We start from the raw sequence: 19527 nt of genomic DNA, 5'->3' as shown, positions 1-19527 counted from the left end.
GTGGACGTGAGTCTAGGTTCGGATCAGCCATGATCGCATTTAATGGCGGAGCAGGCCCGAGGGGCCGTATGGCCTACTCCTGCTCCTATTTCTTATGTTCTTATATTTTTGTTGGGTAAGGGTTGCGAGGGATATGGAGCAAAGGCAGGAAAATGGATTTGAGGTACAGATCAGCCATGATCTCATTGAATGATGGAACAGGCTCGAAGGGCTGAATGGCCTCCTCGCAAACATGCCATCTGTCACTTTAGAATTTGGCTTTGTCTGAGCTGGGATCTCAGCAGAAACAATGACACAAACTGCTGGGAAACATAAGAACATAAGAAGTAGGAGCAGGAATCGTCCATTTGGCCCTTCGAGCCTGCTCCGCCATTCAATAAGATCATGTCTGATCTTCTACCTCATCTCCACTTACCTGCACTATCCCCATATCGATTGATTCTCTTAATATTCAAAAATCTATTGATCTCTGTCTTGAATATACTCAATGACTGAGCCTCCACAGCTCTCTGGGGTAGAGAATTCCAAAGAGTCACCACCCTCTGAGTGAAGAAATTTCTCCTCATCTCAGTCCTAAATGGCCGTCCCCTTATTCTGAGGCTGTGACCCCTGGTTCTAGACTCCCCAGCCAGGGGAAACATCCTCCCTGCATCTACCCTGCCGAGCACTAAGAATTTTGTATGTTTCAATGAGATCACCTCTCATTCTTCTAAACTCCAGAGAATATAGGCCTAGTCTACTCAATCTCTCCTCATAGGACAATCCCCCCATCCCAGGAACCAGTCTGGTGAACCTTTGTTGCACTCCCTCTATGGCAAATATATCCTTCCTTAGGCAAGGAGACCAAAACTGTACACAATACTCCAGGTGTGGTCTCACCAGGGCCCTATATAATTGCAGTAAGACGTCTTTACTCTTATACTCAAATCCACTTGTAATAAGGGCCAACATACCATTTGCTTTCCTAATTGCTTGCTGTACCTGCAGGTTAACCGTTAGTGATTTGTGTACAAGGATACCCAGGTCCCTCTGGACACCAACATTTCCCAATCTGTCACCATTTTAAAAAATACTCTGCTTTTCTATTTTTCCGACCAAAGTGGATAACTTCACATTTCTCCACATTATATTCCATTTGCCATGTTCTTGCCCACTCACTTAGCCAGTCTATATCCCCTTGAAGCCTCCTTGCATCCTCCTCACAACTTACATTCCCACCCAGCTTTGTATCATCAGCAAACTTGGATATATTACATTTGGTCCCCTCATCCAAATCATTGATATAGATTGTGAATAGCTGAGGTCCAAGCACTGATCCTTGCGGTACCCCACTAGTTATAGCCTGCCAACCCGAAAATAACCAGTTTATTCCTACTCTCTGATTTCTGTCCGTTAACCAATCCTCAATCCATGCTAGTATATTGCCCCCAATCCCATGAGCCCTAATTTTGTTTAATAACCTCTTGTGTGGTACCTTTTCGAATGCCTTCTGAAAATCCAAATACACCACATCCACTGGCTCCCCCTTATCTATTCTGCTAGTTACAACCTCAAAAAAACTCTTAACAGATTTGACAAATGCAATTTCCCTTTCATAAATCTGTGTTGACTCTGCCCAATCCTGTTGTTATTTTGTAAGTGCCCTGTTACCACGTCCTTAATAGATTCTAGCATTTTCTCTACTACTGATGTCAGACTAACTGGTCTGTAGTTCCCCATTTTCTCTCTCCTTAAATAAGTGGAGTTACATTTGCCACCTTCCAATCTGCAGGAACCATTCTAGAATCTATGGAATTTTGGAAAATGACAACGAATGCATCCACTATCTCTATAGCCACCTCTTTCAAAACCCTAGAATGTAGGCCATCAGGTCCAGGGGATTTATCAGCTTTCAGCCCCATTAATTTCTCCAGTACTATTTTTTTCACTAATACTAATTTCTTTCAGTTCCTCATTCTCGCTAGAGACTTGGTTTTCCACTATTTCTGGGAATTTTTTTTGCGTCGTCTTCTGTGAAGACAGACGCAAAGTACAGGAAACTCTTTGTTATCCGGCACCAACGGGACCAGGATGGTGCCGGTTGATCAAAAATTCCGGATGACGGCGAGGGTTATCTACCGAGGCTACTTTTAACAAAGAAAAATTTAAAAATCAAGAAATGTGCAGTATACAGTAATTGGGTACTCACCTACAGAATGTTGTGTTAAATGGATGGTGGAAGATACTTGATTAAGTACAGTACTGCCAGTTGAGGGTAATGCAATGACTACCAGCAGCGTGGGAGACACACAGTACCCCAGTAAAATGGCGGATCAGAAGAGATTACCGGCAGGGCGGGAGAGTCAGACTCCTGTTATTGAGGTGTTCTGACTTCCGACAGCGCCAAGAGGCTGAGTGGTGGCAGTTTGGAGAACTACCCCCACTGACTAACTCGGCCACCGCGGGAGACTCGGACTCGGCAACATTTCCGGTTATTGAGGTGTTGTTTTCGGAGTGAGAATTTTGCCGGCTAATAGAGAATTCCGGATATTTAGGTGCCATTTAATCGAGAGTTTCCTGCATTTGTTTAATTTCTCTGCCATTTCCTTATTCCCCATTATAATTTCTCCTGTCTCAGCCTGTAAGCGACCCACATTTACTTTCGCTCATCTTTTCCTTTTTACATACCTATAGAAGCTTTTACAGTCTGCTTATGTCTCTCACTAGTATACTTTCGTATTCTATTTTCCCTTTCTTTATCAATTTCTTGGTCCTCCGTTGCTGAATTCTAAAGTCCTCCCAATCCTCAGGCTTACTACTCTTTTTGGCAACATTATAAGCCTCTTCCTTTGATCTAATACTATCTTTAACTTCTCTTGTTAGCCATGGTTGGACCATGTTTCCTGTGGGGTTTTTAAAGGAATGTATATTTGTTGTAAATTATGTATTAATTCTTTAAATGCTAGCCATTGCTTGTCTACTGTCAAACCTTTTAATGTAGTTTCCCAATCTACCTTAGCCAACTTGCCCCTCATACCTACATAGTTTGCTTTGTTTAGATTTAAGTCCCTAGTTTTGGATTTAACTAAATCACTTGCAAACTCGATATAAAATTCTATCATATTATGGTCACTCTTCCCTAAAGGCCCCTTTACTACAAGGTTATTAATTGACCCTTTCTCATTGCACAATACTAGATCTAAAGTAGTTTGTTCCCTAGTTGGTTCCTCAACATACTGATCTAGAAAACTATCTTGCATACATTCCATGAATGTCCTCCACACTATTACTGCAAATTTGGTTTTCCCAGTCTATATGTAGATTAAGGTTCCCCATGATTACTGCATTACCCTTGTTGCATGTGCCACTAATTTCCTGATTTATACTCTGCCTTACATTACAACTACTGTTTGGGGGCCTATAAACAACTCTCACCAATGTTTTCTGCCCCTTGCTGTTTCTTGGCTCCACCCAAACTGATTATTATTCTTGATTTTCGGAGCTAAGATCCTTTCTCTTTACTCTCTTTATTCCATCCTTTATTATCAGGGCTCCCCCTCCTCCTGTTCCATTTTGCTTATCTCTTCTAAAAGTTAAGTATCCTGGAATATTTAGTTCCCAACCTTGGCCACTTTGCAACCACGCCTCAGTAATGGCTATTCGATCAAACCTGTTAATTTCTATTTGTGTTATTAATTCATCTATTTTGTTGGGAATGCTTTGCGCATTCAGATATAGTGCCTTTAGCTTTGACTTAGTTCTGTTTTTCCCTGATGTCACCTTAGTCTCTGTCCCTTCCTGACCCACTCTGCTTATTTTTACCCAAAACTCTGCTCTAGAGCCTTGACATTTCTCTTGCTGCTTTTAAATTTACTCTCCTGAATCCTCCCCCCCCCCCCCCCCCCCCCCCACCCCCCCTTCATTAGTTTAAAGCCCTGTCCACTGCCCTCGTTATTTGGTTCGCCAGGACACTGGTCCCAGCTCGGTTTAAGTGGAGCCCGTCCCAACGGAACAGCTCTCTCTTTCCCCAGTATTGGTGTCAGTGCCAATGAACTGAAATCCCTTCCTCCCACACCACACTTTGAGCCACGTTATTTAAACCTCGAATCTGTTTGTCCATATGCCAAATGCGCGTGACTCGGGTAACAATCCAGAGATTATTACCTTTGACGTTCTGCTTTTTAATTTGGATCCTAACTCATAGAGTCATAGAGCACAGAAAGAGGCCCATCGCGTCCGCGCCGGCCATCAAGCCCTGTCTAATATAATCCCATTTTCCAGCATTTGGTCCGTAGCCTTGTATGCTATGGCATTTCAAGTGCTCATCCAAATGCTTCTTGAATGTTGTGAGGGTTCCTGCCTCTACCACCCTTTCAGGCAGTGAGTTCCAGATTCCAACCACCCTCTGGGTGAAAAGGTTCTTCCTCAAATCCCCTCTAAACCTCCTGCCCCTTACCTTGAATCTATGCCCCCTTGTTATTGACCCCTCTACTAAGGGAAAAAGTTCCTTTCTATCTACCCTATCTATGCCCCTCATAATTTTGTACACCTCAATCAGGTTCCTCCTCGGCCTTCTCTGCTCCAAGGAAAACAACCCCAGCCTGTCCAGTCTTTCTTCATAGCTGAAGCGCTCCAGCCCAGTAACATCCTGGTGAATCTCCTCTGCACCCTCTCCAAAGCAATCACATCCTTCCTATAGTGTGGCGACCAGAACTACACACAGTATTCCAGCTGTGGCCTAACCAGCGTTTTGTACAGCTCCATCATAACCTCCCTGCTCTTATATTCTATGCCTCGGCTAATGAAGGCAAGTATCTCATATGCCTTTTTAACCACCTTATCCACCTGTTCTGCTGCCTTCAGGGATCTATGTACATGCACACCAAGGTCCCTCTGATCCTCTGTCTTTCCTAGGGTCTTACCATTCATTGTGTATTCCCTTGCCTTGTTAGTCTCTCCAAAATGCATCACCTCACACTTTTCAGGGTTAAATTCCATTAGCCACTGTTCCGCCCATCTGACCAACCCATCTATGTCGTCCTGCAGACTGAGGCTACCCTCCTCGCTATTTACCACCCCACCAATTTTTGTATCATCCGCGAACTTACTGATCATACCTTTTACATTCATATCCAAGTCATTAATGTAGACCACAAACAGCAAAGGACCCAGCACCAATCCCTGTGGTACCCCACTGGCCACAGGCTTCCAGTCACAAAAACAACCTTCGACCATCACCCTCTGCCTTCTGCCACTAAGCCAGTTTTGGATCCAATGTGCCAAGGCAGCCTGGATCCCATGGGCTCTTACCTTCTTGACCAGTCTCCTGTGCGGGACTTTATCGAAAGCCTTTCTGAAATCCATGTAAACCACATCCACTGCACTACCCTCATCCACACACCTAGTGACCCCCTCGAAAAATTCAATCAAATTGGCCAGACATGATCTTCCCTTGACAAAGCCATGCTGACTATCCCTGATTAATCCTTGCCTCTCCAAGTGGAGACTAATTCTGTCCCTCAGAATTTTTTCCAATAATTTCCCTACCACTGATGTTAGGCTCACTAGCCTGTAATTCCCTGGTTTATCCCTACTACCCTTCTTGAATAATGGTACTACGTTAGCTGTTCTCCAGTCCTCTGGCACATCCACTGTGGCCAGAGAGGTTTTGAAAATTTGTGTCAGAGCCCCTGCAATCTCCTCCTTTGCCTCACACAGCAGCCTGGGATACATCTCGTCCGGGCCTGGGGATTTATCCACTTTTAAGCCTGCTAAAACCGCCAATACCTCCTCCCTCTCGATGCTAATATGTTCAAGTATATCACAGTCCCCCTGCCCGATTTCTATGTCTACATCGTCCTTCTCCATAGTGAACACAGATGCAAAAAATTCATTTAAAACCCCACCTACATCTTCTGGCTCCACACACAGATTGCCACTTTGGTCCCTAATGGGCCCTACTCTTTCCCTAGTTATCCTCTTGCCCTTAATATACTTATAAAACATCTTAGGATTTTCCTTTATTTTGCTCGCCAGTGTTGTTTCATGGGCCCTCCTTGCTCTCCTAATTTCTTTTTTAAGTATCCCCCTGCACTTTCTATACTCCTCTAGGGCTTCCTCTGTCTTTAGTCCTTTGTATCTGCCAAAAGCCCCCCGTTTTTTCTTAATCCATTCTCGTATATCCCTTGACATCCAAGGTTCCCTGGGCTTGTTGGTCCCACCCTTGACCTTTACGGGAACATGTTGCCATTGTACTCTCTCAATTTCCTTTCTGAAAGACTCCCATTGCACGGATGTGGATTTTCCTACAAGTAGCTGATCCCAGTCCACTTTGGCCAGATCCTGCCTTATCATATTAAAATCGGCCTTCCCCCAATTTAGAACCTTTATTTCCGGTCCATCTCTGTCCTTTTCCATGACTACCTTAAATCTCACCGAATTATGGTCACTGTCACCAAAGTGCTCACCTACTAACACTTCTACCACTTGCCCGGCCACATTCCCTAGAATTAGGTCCAGTACTGCCCCCTCTCTTGTAGGACTTTCTACATGCTGGCTCATAAAGCTCTCCTGGATGCACTTTACAAATTCTGCACCCTCTAAGCCTTTCACACTCTGACTATCCCAGTTAATATTGGGGAAGTTGAAATCCCCCACTATTATTACCCTATTATTTGCACATTTCTCTGAGATTTGCCTACATATCTGTTCCTCTATCTCCCCCTGACTGTTTGGGGGCCTATAGTACACTCCCAGCAAAGTGCTTGCCCCCTTTTTGTTTTTAAGTTCAACCCATATGGCCTCATTAGATGAACCTGTTAATATATCATCCCCCCCTTACAGCAGTAATTGACTCCTTAATTAATATTGCGACACCCCCTCTTTTACCCCCCCCCCCGTCTCGCCTGAAGATTCTATACCCCGGGATATTGAGCTGCCAGTCTTGCCCCTCTCTCAACCATGTCTCCATAATAGCAACAATATCATACTCCCATGTGTTCATCAACACTTTCAGTTCATCCACCTTATTCGCAAGACTCCTTGCATTAAAATAAATGCCATCCAGCCTTGCCCTACTCCCTTGTGCCGTTACATATTTGCTCTGCCTTCCAAGCTGACTTGTTTTTTCCTCTATATTTGGCTGTACATCACCCCCTATTATAGCTCCACTCTGTATCCCATCCCCCTGCCAAGTTAGTTTAACCCCCCCCCCCCCAAACAGTGCTAGCAAACCTCCCCGTTCTGGTTCAGGTGCAACCCGTCCGACTTGTACAAGTCCCACCTTCCCCAGAAGCAGACCCAGTGATCCAGGAAACTAAAGCCCTCCCTCCTGCACCAACTCTTTAGCCACGCATTCATCTGCTCTATCCTCCTATTCCTATATTCACTAGCACGTGGCACCGGGAGTATCACAGAATCACAGAAATCACACAGTGCAGATAGAGGCCATTTCAGCCCATCGAGCCTGCACCGACACATGTCCCACCCAATCCCCATAACCCCTACACCAACACATATCCCACCCTATCCCCATAACCCCACGTATTTAATCCCCCCTAACACTAAGGGTCGATTTATCATAGCCAATCAACCTAACCCGCACATCTTTGGACTGTGGGAGGAAACCGGAGCACCCGGAGGAAACCCACGCAAACACGGGGAGAATGTGCAAACTCCACACAGACAGTCACCCGAGGCCGGATTCGAACCCGGGTCCCTGGTGCTGTGAGGCAACAGTGCTAACCACTATGCCACCGTGCTGCCCTATCCAGAGATTACAACCTTTGAGGTCCTGCTCTTTAATCTGCTACCTAGCTCCCTAAATTCTTGCTGCAGGACCTCATCCCTCTTCCTACCTATGTCGTTGGTCCCAATGTGAACTGTTCACCCTCCCCCTTCAGAATGCCCTGCAGCCGTTCAGTGACATCCTTGACCCTGGCACCAGGGAGGCAACAAACCATCCTGGAATCACGTCTACGGCCACAGAAACGCCTATCTGTTCCCCTTGCAATAGAATCCCCTACCACTATTGCTCTCCCACTCTTTTTCCTCCCTTCCTGAGCAGCAGAAGCGCCCCTGGTGCCAGGAAGTTGGCGGCTGCTGCTGCCTTCAGTAAGTCATCCCCTCAACAGCATCCAAATCGGTATACCTATTTGAGAGGGGGATGGCCACAGGGCTCCCCTGCACTACCTGCCTGCTTCTACTGCTCCGCCTGATGGTCACCCATTTTCCTTCTGCCTGTGCAGCCCTTACCTGTGGTGTGACCAACTCACTAAACGTGTTATCCACGACCCTCTCAGCATCGCGAATGCTCCAAAACTCATCCATCCGCAGCTCCAGCGCCTCAATGTGATCTGCTAGTAGCTGCAGCTGGATACATTTCAGGACACCGGCAGTGTCCCTGAATTCCCACATAGCGCAGGTGGAGCATAACACGGGGCTGGGCTATCCTGACATGACTTACCCTTTAATTAATTTTAATTAATTCAATACCACCAATTAAAGATATACTCTAGGGCGCTTGTATGGCAGAAGTCCCCGCTACACCAAAGAGACCCTAGAAAATATAAACCGCAGAATTGAAGTTACCTTACAGCTAAATATATTTAAGGGCTCTGGTTTACAAACAAACTAGATGATGAATATCACACCTTAGAAACTATAAACCACAGAGTTTAAGTTTAAAAAGAGAGAAATACTCACCAACCAATCACTTACCTGCTTTCTGGTGACGTCACACTTTGATTTCTTTTTACCTCTCTCCTTCCCTTTGAGTTCCGAGTTCAGCGACTGGTATGCCTTACCTGATCTCTGGAGCCTTTTATAGCCCTGCTGCCGCTCGAGTTTCCCGCCGACGCTCTGAGGCCTTACCTGGTCTCTGGAGCCTCAAACTCCCTCAGCAGAACCTCAAGGTGGGGGGGGGGAGGGATTCCAACTTGAATTTTGTTTCTTTTAGGCCCCTTTTTGAAGTTCTTACCACGTGCAACCGCATTAATTATTGACTTTTTTTTAATAAAGTAATTATTTTATTTTATTTTTAATGTCAGTTTTTGCAGAGTGACAGAGTTGCACCAGCTGACTCCACAGTGGGGAAAACCGATCCTTTTTTTTTTTTAAACGGGTTTCAGAGCAACAGAGAGAAAGGTTAATGAGATCTCTGACTCCTGCAGGATTCACCGTTTCTTTCCTCTCTGACTCTCTCCTAATCTGATTTAAACTCTGCAAATTTTAATTACTGTATTGTCTTCTAGAAATAAAGTTTAATTAGAAACTAGAATCGAGTGAGCAGGTGTAGCTGGTCGACCCACAGTGAAAGTTGCTCAGATTAAACCAACGCTAAATGGTGAGCAATGCCCCTCTGCCCCCACTCTGACGGGCTGCTCCTCTGCCCCCATGCACGCCGGTCAGTGCTGCGTGAACTGTTCTTGGCCAGGGTGCAGTTTGAATGCAAGAAAAATCTTCAGCCCCTCCAGAATCCATGGACGATTGATTATTGGTCCTGGTTATTGCCCTCACTCGCTGGAAGAGGTTTTGGGAAGAGTAGAGCGGGGGCTGGGTGCAGGGTGATGGCTTCTAATATTGGAATCGAATAAAAACTATCTTTAAATGTAGATCATCAAGGAAAATGGAGTTCCTTTCCCTGTAAAACCAACCTAATGATGAGAGAGACATTAAAAAATAAACCCGCGTTACTGGACTGTTTGATCGGAAGCCATTTTCACCATGTGTTTTACAATTTAATTTATCTTAATCTTAATTGAGGTGCTTGTCCGAGTGTGACTGTGGCTGGATATGGTTTCTTCAGAAAGAATTCTGTGCTTCGTGTGCGCTGCTTTTTAATTAATCTCCGAGGACCTCGGTCGTTTATTCTGCTGGGTTTCCAATCTAGGAAACAAATGTCCCCGGTTTCTGATGAGTTTTAATGAAGAGGATGTCAATTCCTTTCAGCTTCATTGTGACTGGACGCAACTCGCTAATTAAAAAGTCACTGCTCGCCAGCTCGCTCTGTTGCCTTGTCCTCAAAATCTTTTTTTATTCGTTCCTGGGATGTGGGTGCGTCGCTGGCAAGGCCAGCATTTATTGCCCATCCTTAATTGCCCTTGAGAAGGTGGTGGTGAGCCGCCTTCTTGAACCGCTGCAGTCCGTGTGGTGAAGGTACTCCCACAGTGCTGTTAGAGAGGGAGTTCCAGGATTTTGACCCAGCGACGATGAAGGAACGGCCAATATATTTCCAAGTTAGGATAGTATGGAACTTGGAGGTGGTGGTGTTCCCATGCACCTGCTGCCCTTGTCCTTCTAGGTGGTAGAGGTCGCGGGTTTAGGAGGCGCTGCCGAAGAAGCCTTGGCGAGTTGCTGCAGTGCATCTTGTAGATGGTACACACTGCAGCCACGGCGCACCGGTGGTGGAGGGAGTGAATGTTTAAGGTGGCGGATGGGGTGCCAATCAAACGGGCTGCTTTGTCCTGAATGGTGTCGAGCTTCTTGAGTGTTGTTGGAGCTGCACTCATCCAGGCAAGTGGAGAGTATTTCCTCACACTCCTGTCTTGTGCCTTGTCGATGGTGGAAAGGCTTTGGGGAGTCAGGAGGTGAGACACTCACCACAGAATACCCAGCCTCTGACCTGCTCTTGTAGCCACAGTATTTATGTGGCTGGTCCAGTTAAGTTCCTGGTCGATGGTGACCCCCAGGATGTTGACGGTGGGGGATTCGGCGATGGTAATGCCGTTGAATGTCAAGGGGCTCTCACTTGTTGGAGATAGTCATTGCCTGGCATTTCTGTGGCGCAAATGTTACCTGCCACTTACCAGCCCAAGCCTGAACATGTCCAGGTCTAGCCGCATGTGTCATTGACTTCCCTTCAGAAGCCATCCAAATTGTCTTATTAATATTCTGCTGAATACTCCACTCGAAGCAGAGTTGAGACTCTTGGTTGAAGGATGGTTTTAATGAATGGGTATATGAGGCTTCAAATTAGAAAAGGCCATTCTGCCCAATCCCCCTATAACTTGCCCTTTCATGGATTCTGCCCAATTTCTTTGATCTCCTAAAGAAAGATTCTGCAGTGTCTGTTGCCCTCCTCCCACTCTGCCCCCTATAAGATGATTTGCACAAAATTCCAGAAAATTTATCAACCATACTTCGTGCATCGTTCATCCTTGCTTTCCGTGGTACCAGACTCCGAGATCGCTGTGTTTCATAGACTATCTGATCATGCCAGTGTATACTCACACTACAACCTGTAACCTCAATCCTCATCAGATATTCCTAAGCCGTGGCTCAGTGGGTAGCACTCTTGCCTTTGAGTCAGAAGGTTGTGGGTTCGAGCCCCACTCCAGAAACTTGAGCCCATAATCCAGGCTGACTCTTCACTGCAGTGCTGAGGGAGCGCTGCACTGTCGGAGGGGCAGTACTGAGGGAGCACTGCACTGTCGGAGGGGCAGTACTGAGGGAGAGCTGCACTGACGGTGGGGCAGCACTGAGGGAGAGCTGCACTGTCGGAGGTGCCGTCTTTCAACTGAAATGTTAAACCGAGACCCTGTCTGCCCTCTCAGGTTGATGTATAAGATCCCATGGCATTATTTTATAAAAGAGATGGGGTGCTATCCCTAGTGTCCTGGCCAGTATTTATCCCTCCACCAACATCACACAAACAGATTATCTGGTCTTTATCGAATTGTTGTTTGCGGGACCTTGCTGTGCGCAAATTGGCTGCTGTGTTTCCTACATTACAACAGTGACTGTACTTCAAAAGTACTTCATTGACTGTAAAGTGCTTTGGGATGTCGAGAGGTAGCAAAAGGGGCTATAGAAATGCAAGTCTTTCTTTTCAAATAGTGCCAAGGAATTTTTTGTGTCCACCTGATAGGGCAGATGGGGCTTCTGTTTAACATCTCATCTGAATGACGGCACCTCCGACAGTGCCGCACTCCCTCAGTGCTGCACTGGGAGTGATGGCCTAGATTTTTGTGCTCAAGTCTCTGAATTGGGACTTGAACCCACAACTTTCTGACTCAGAGGCAAGGGTGCTACCCACTGAGCCACAGCTGACAGACTGGTTAAATCAGTTCGAGCTGATTGTGTACCTTCACCTTCTGCCCTTTATTACAGATCTGGTGCTGCTGGATAACAAGCTGAATGTCAAAGCCACGTACATCGCAGGAGATTGGGTGTGGAAACACTCTACGGATGACAACTGAGCGCCAATATCAACCAATGAGACAGAACAGTGATCCTGAGTGGACTGGATGAATGGAATAGAGTTTGGACACACTGGATACCGGACTCTCACTGTGCACAGTCCCCGCAGTGGGATTCCATTCACACCACAATCTCAATATTCATCACCTGTCCATTTATCTCAGATCTGCTAAATTCTCAGCATAAAATACCTGCATCTGATGATTCTCCAACGCCTCACTTGTGCCACAACTGGAGTCTGGGGGCAATATTAGCAGAGCTTCCTTGACTTTATATTGGAAGCAGCTCTGTTCATGCACTCGGATTACTTCTAAACTGTGCGCAGATTTTAATTTGAATTGAATATTTTCTGCAATGGGGGAACAGAGGGGAAGTGATTGCTGGGGTGGGGGAATGGCACTGAAAGATGCTTTTATAATAACTCGGCACTTAACTGCCAACTACTCACTTTGTAGATCTGGTCAGCATTTTTACTTCCCCAGTGTCCGGAGGTGGGGCCAATGAAGGTCGAAAGGCCATTGCCAGCCCGTGGCCCAGACCCCAAGCCAGTGTGCTCAATGAAAGTGCCACTGTTGGCACCCGGTGACGCTCCCTCCCTCTTGTGCTTCCATCAGTACTATACGACGCTATATCTGGCCGTACTCTCGCAGGTCAATGGGGTCTTGGAGAAGTGGGCCACTCCTTGCATTGACCAAGTACCCTCACTCCTCAAGTGCCATCATGGGCTCCAAACCACAGCTCCTGTTTGCAGTAGACAGACAGGATCACCAATCCTCCCAGATTGGAGTCTCCAGGAATGAAAGATTAATCTCTCGAACACTGCTGTGAGCAACACCCAGGAGAAAAATTAGAGGGGCTTTAACGAGAAATAGTTTTTTTTTTCATTTTCTTTGAACGCTTTTTATTAGCTGTAAGACTTTTGCAGTTGAGGAAGAAAAGGCTGTTTGACTGACAGTCAAGGATCATACAATTGGGTAACAGAGTCTGTTCTCTTTCCAGTTGGCCATGGGGGCGGGGCTTCACGAGGATGGGCGACCAATGGTGGGAGTGTGGGGGCGGGGCTGGTTGGAGGGGGGTGGCCATGTGATGAAACCTCCCCGAAGGCATCCAATCAGAGTTGGTGACCCGATAGATGGAGCAGTATGACAGCTCCTGTAGCTGATTGTGAGAGTGTTTGATAAAACTGTTTAAAGTAGCATCTGCTCATTCTAACTGGAAGGGATTATTGGCGCAGCAGTAAAGCTGCTTTAACTCCTAATGTAAACGGGTTTACAGATCAGGGGAAAGCAGTGAGTCAGATTCCAATGCACCTGATCCATAAACAGCCACTGGCCCAGCTATCGTCATTTATGTTCCTTCAGAGTGTTTATTCCGGAACATTCTGTCTCAGGATCACAATTCTTTTTTTGTGTGTGTTTTGCAAAGTCCATTTCAGATTGTGTTCCTGAATGAAGGTGAGAAGACAACTTGGGATCAGTGTTTTTGGAGTCAGTGTTTGTAGTTAAAGTGTTTATAATCAACCCATCACAGCTGTCCAGACAGGCCAGTAAGCTGGAGGATCAGGACTGGAACCCAAGCCCTGCGAATGTTCAGTGCAGCCCAGGGACCTAATTGTGAAGGCGGCTCATCAACGATAGACAACTTGAGACTGTACTTCAGTCCAGTCTGGGCTCCAGGCTGAGCAGCTCGCTCAAAGACCGGTTTCTCTGTCACGATGGAGAAATGCCGTGTATAAGACCAGGCCATCCGCTGCTGAAACCCTCATCCATGCCTTTGTTACCTCCAGACTCGGCCATTCCAAAGCTCTCCTGGCTGGCCCACATCTTCCACCCTCCATGAACTTGAGCTTACCCAAAACTCTGGTGCCAGTGTCCTAACTCTCACCAAGTCCCGTTCACCCATCACCCCTGTGCTCGCTGACCTACATTGGCTCCCGGTCCGGCAACGCCTCAATTTCAAAATTCTCATCCTTGTTTTCAAATCCCTCCATAGCCTCGCCCCTCCCTATCTCTGTAATCTCCTCCAATCCCTACAAACTAAAGGAATCTGATCCTCAGAGTGAGGTACCAGGACCGGCTAAAGGAAAGCAAGGCCACTATTAGACCAATGTGGGAAGTCACACAACACCAGGTTATAGTCCAACAGCTTTATTTGAAATCACAAGCTTTCGGAGCGCTGCTCCTTCGTCAGGTGAAGTGAAGAGATGCATATAGACACAGCATATATAGTCAGAGAGCACTGCCAGATGATTACAGGTAATCTTTCTAACTGCCCTTTATCACACCTCAGCAGAGAGATAATCACAGCAATCACAGGTGTGAATGGTGTCCAAACAGGTCAGTCAGGAAAACATTACATTAAAGAACAATGAGGTGGGGTCACAAGGGGTCAAATGTTGCAGATGCTGGGGTCTGCATGAAAAACAGAAAAAAACAAAAAACTTTGCTGGAAATCACAGCAGGTCCGGCCGCATCTGTGCAGAGAGAACAAGCCGCAGATCCGACCAAAGAACACACCAGCCAACTCAACAGACTGATCAAGACCTTCGATCCAGACCTTCAGAGCATCCTACGCGCTCTCATCCCACGTACTTCCCGCGTGGGAGACTTCTACTGCCTCCCAAAGATACACAAAGCCATCACACCCGGACGTCCTATCGTATCAGGCAACGGAACCCTGTGTGAGAACCTCTCTGGATACATCGAGGGCATCCTGAAACCCATCGTACAGGGAACCCCCAGCTTCTGTCGCGATACTACAGACTTCTTACAGAAACTAAGCACCCACGGACCAGTTGAACCAGGAACACTCCTTGCCACGATGGACGTCTCGGCACTCTACACCAGTATCCCCCACGATGACGGCATCACTGCGACAGCCTCAGTACTCAACACCAATAACAGCCAATCTCCAGAGGCCATCCTACAACTCATCCGCTTCATCCTTGACCACAATGTCTTCACCTTCGACAACCAGTTCTTTACCCAAACACACGGAACAGCCATGGGGACCAAATTCGCACCCCAATACGCCAACATCTTCATGCACAAGTTCGAGCAAGACTTCTTCGCTGCACAGGACCTCCAACCAACGCTATACACCAGATACATCGACGACATTTTCTTCCTATGGACCCACGGCAAAGAATCACTGAAAAGACTACACGATAACATCAACAAGTTCCATCCCACCATCAAACTCACGATGGACTACTCCTCAGAATCGGTTTCATTCTTGGACACACGAATCTCCATCAAAGACGGACACCTCAGCACTTCACTCTATAGCAAGCCCACGGACAACCTCACGATGCTCCACTTCTCCAGCTTCCACCCTAACCACGTTAAAGAAGCCATCCCCTATGGGCAAGCCCTGCAAATACACAGGATCTGCTCAGTTGAGGAGGAACGCGATGGACACCTACAGACGCTGAATGACGCCCTCGTAAGAACGGGATATGACGCTCGACTCATCGATCGACAGTTCCGACGGGCCACAGCGAAAGATCGCAAAGACCTTCTCAGAAGACAAACACGGGACACAACCAACAGAGTACCCTTCGTCATCCAGTACTTCCCTGGAGTGGAGAAACTACACCATGTTCTCCGCAGCCTTCAACATGTCATCGACGACGATGAACACCTCGCTAAGGCCATCCCCACGCCTCCCCTACTCGCCTTCAAACAGCCGCTGAACCTCAAACAGACCATCGTTCGCAGCAAATTACCCAGCTTTCAGGAGAACAACGACCACGCCACCACACAACTCTGCCACGGCAACCTCTGCAAGACATGCCAGATCATCAACACAGATACCATCATCACACGTGAGGACACCACCCACCAGGTACATGGTACATACTCATGTGACTCAGCCAATGTTGTCTACCTCATACGTTGCAGGAAAGGATGCCCCGGAGCATGGTACATCGGCGAGACCATGCAGACACTGCGACAACGGATGAACGGACACCGCACAACAATCGCCAGGCAGGAGTGTTCCCTCCCAGTCGGGGAACACTTCAGCAGTCAAGGACATTCAGCCTCCGATCTTCAGGTAAGCATTCTCCAAGGTGGCTTTTGAGACACACGACAACGCAAAATCGTCGAGCAGAAACTGATAGCCAAGTTCCGCACTCATGAGGACGGCCTCAACCGGGATCTTGGGTTCATGTCACGCTACATATAACCCCACCTGATGTAGAGTCATCCAGACTCGAGTCGTCGTTGGCTTGTTCTCTCTGCACAGATGCGGCCGGACCTGCTGTGATTTCCAGCAAAGTTTTTTGGTTTTTTTCTGTTTTTCATACAGACCCCAGCATCTGCAACATTTGACCCCTTGTGACCCCACCTCATTGTTCTTTAGAGTCATAGAGTTTTACAGCACAGAAAGAGGCCCTTCGGCCCATCGTGTCTGCGCCGCCCATCCATCCCTGTCCAGTCTAATCCCATTTTCCAGCATTTGGTCCATAGCCTTGTATGCAATGGCATTCCAAGTGCTCATCCAAATGCTTCTTGAATGTTGTGAGGGTTCCTGCCTCTACCACCCTTTTGGGCATTGAGTTCCACATTCCAACCACCCTCTGGGTGGAAAAAGTTCCTCCTCAAATCCCCTCTAAATCTCCTGCCCCTTACCCTGAATCTATGCCCCCTTGTTATTGGCCCCCCTACTAAGGGGAAAAGTTCCTCTTTGTCTACCCTATCTATGCCCCTCATCATTTTGTATACCTCAATCAGGTCCCCCCTCAGCCTTCTTTGCTCCAAGGAAAACAACCCCAGCCTGTTTAGTCTTTCTTCATAGCTGAGGCGCTCCATCCCAGGTAACATCCTGGTGAATCTTCTCTGCACCCTCTCCAAAGCAATCACATCCTTCCTATAGTGAGGCGACCAGAACTGCACACACTACTCCAGCTGTGGCCTCACCAGCGTTTTGTACAGCTCCATCATAACCTCCCTGCTCTTATATTCTATGCCTCGGCTAATGAAGGCAAGTATCCCATATGCCTTTTTAACCACCTTATCTACCTGTTCCGCTGCCTTCAGGGATGTACATGTACACCAAGGTCCCTCTGACCCTCTGTACTTCCTAGGGTCCTACCACTCATTGTGTATTCCCTTGCCTTATTTGTCCGTCCAAAATGCATCACCTCGCACTTTTCAGGGTTAAATTCCATTTGCCACTTTTCCGCCCATCTGACCAACCCGTTTATATCGTCCTGTAGCCTAAGGCTTTCCTCCTCGCAATTGACCACCCCACCAATTTTCGTGTCATCTGCGAACTTGCTGATCATACCTTTTACATTCTCATCCAAATCATTTATGTAGATCACAAACAACAAGGGACCCAGCACCGATCCCTGAGGTACCCCACTGGACACAGGCTTCCAGTCACAAAAGCAACCTTCGACCATCACCCTCTGCCTCCTGCCACTCAGCCAGTTTAGGATCCAACGCGCCAAGGCACCCTGGATCCCATGGGCTCTTACCTTCTTGACCAGTCTCCTATGCGGGACTTTGTCAAAGGCTTTACTGAAGTCCATGTAAACCACATCCACAGCATTTCCCTCATCCACCCCCCTCGTCGCCCCCTCTCAAAATTCAATCAGATTTGTCAGACATGATTTACCCTTGACAAAGCCATGCTGACTATCCCCGATTAATCCTTGCCTCTCCAAGTGGAGACTAATTTTGTCCCTCAGAATTTTTTCCAATAATTTCCCTACCACAGATGTTAGGCTCACTGGCCTGTAATTCCCTGGTTTATCCCTGCTACCCTTCTTGTATAATGGTACTACATTAGCTGTTCTCCAGTCCTCTGGTACATCCCCTGTGGCCAGAGAGGTTCTGAAAATTTGTGTCAGAGCCCCTGCAATCTCCTCCTTTGCCTCCCACAGCAGCCTGGGATACATCTCGTCCGGGCCTGGGGATTTATCCACTTTTTGGCCTGCTAAAACCGCTAGCACCTCCTCCCTCTCGATGCTAATATGTTCAAGTATGTCACAGTCCCCTTGCCCGATTTCTATGTCTGCATCGTCTTCATAGTGAACACAGATGCAAAAAATTCATTTAAAACCCCGCCTACATCATCTGGCTCTACACACAGATTGCCACTTTGGTCCCTAATGGGCCCTACCCTTTCCCTGGTTATCCTCTTGCCCTTAATATACTTATAAAACATCTTAGGATTTTCCTTTATTTTGCTCGCCAGTGTTATTTCATGGCCCCTCCTCGCCCTCCTAATTTCTTTTTTAAGTATGCCCCTGCACTTTTTATACTCCTCTAGGGCTTCTTTCGTCTTTAGTCTTTTGTAACTGCCAAAAGCCCCCCTTTTATTTCTAATGCATTTTTGTATATCCCTTGTCATCCAAGGTTCCCTTTGCTTGTTGGTCCCACCCTTGACCTTTACAGGAACATGTTGGCGCTGTACTCTCTCTATTTCCCTTCTGAAAGTCTCCCACTGTTTTGATGTGGATTTTCCTATAAGTAGCTGCTCCCAGTCCACTTTGGCCAGATCCTGCCTTATCATATTAAAATCGGCCTTCCCCCAATTTAGAACCCTTATTTCCGGGCCGTCTTTGTCTTTTTCCATGACCACCTTAAATCTCACCGAATTATGGTCACTGTTGCCAAAATGCTCTCCTACTGATACTTCCACCACTTGCCCGGCTACATTCCCCAGAATTAGGTCCAGTACCGCCCCCTCTCTTGTAGGACTTTCTACATGTTGGCTCAAAAAGCTCTCCTGGATGCACTTTAAGAATTCTGCACCCTCTAAGCCTTTCACACTCTGACTATCCCAATTTATATTGGGGAAGTTGAAATCCCCCACTATTATTACCCTATTATTTTCGCACTTCTCTGAGATTTGCCTACATATCTGTTCCTCTATCTCCCCCTGACTGTTTGGGGGCCTATAGTACACTCCCAGCAAAGTGCTTGCCCCCTTTTTGTTTTTAAGTTCTACCCATATGGCCTCATTAGAGGAACCCGCTAATATATCGTCCCTCCTTACAGCAGTAATTGACTCCTTAATTAATATTGCAACACCCCCTCCCCTTTTACACCCCCCTCTGTCTCGCCTGAAGATTCTATACCCCGGAATATTGAGCTGCCAGTCCTGACCCTCCCTCAACCATGTCTCCGTGATAGCAACAATATCGTACTCCCATGTGTTCAACAACAACTTCAGTTCATCCACCTTATTTGCAAGACTCCTTGCATTAAAATAAATGCCTTCCAGCCCTGCCATATTCCCTTTTGCCTTTACATATTTGCTCTGCCTTCCCAGCTGACTTGTTTTTTCCTCTGTATTTGGCTGTAAATCACCCCCTACTATAGCTCCACTCTGTAC

At 46.9% G+C, this 19527-nt stretch overlaps 1 protein-coding gene across 1 annotated transcript in view; it reads left to right on the top strand.

Moving 5' to 3' along the window:
• The window catches only part of amdhd2 (amidohydrolase domain containing 2), a 67313-nt gene extending 53665 nt beyond the window's left edge, over positions 1-13648 (top strand). Inside the window, exon 12 of the mRNA XM_086001026.1 lies at positions 12088-13648. Coding sequence (XP_085857152.1) covers positions 12088-12176 — 89 coding nt within the window. The 3' untranslated portion in view covers positions 12177-13648. The remainder of the gene's footprint in view (positions 1-12087) is intronic.
• Positions 13649-19527: the final 5879 nt, after the last annotated feature.

This window comes from Somniosus microcephalus, chromosome 11, assembly GCF_052327205.1.
Source record: "Somniosus microcephalus isolate GS21.2 chromosome 11, FLI_Smic_1.0, whole genome shotgun sequence".
Lineage (NCBI taxonomy): Eukaryota > Metazoa > Chordata > Chondrichthyes > Squaliformes > Somniosidae > Somniosus > Somniosus microcephalus.
This window is presented reverse-complemented; position numbering and strand designations above follow the sequence as displayed.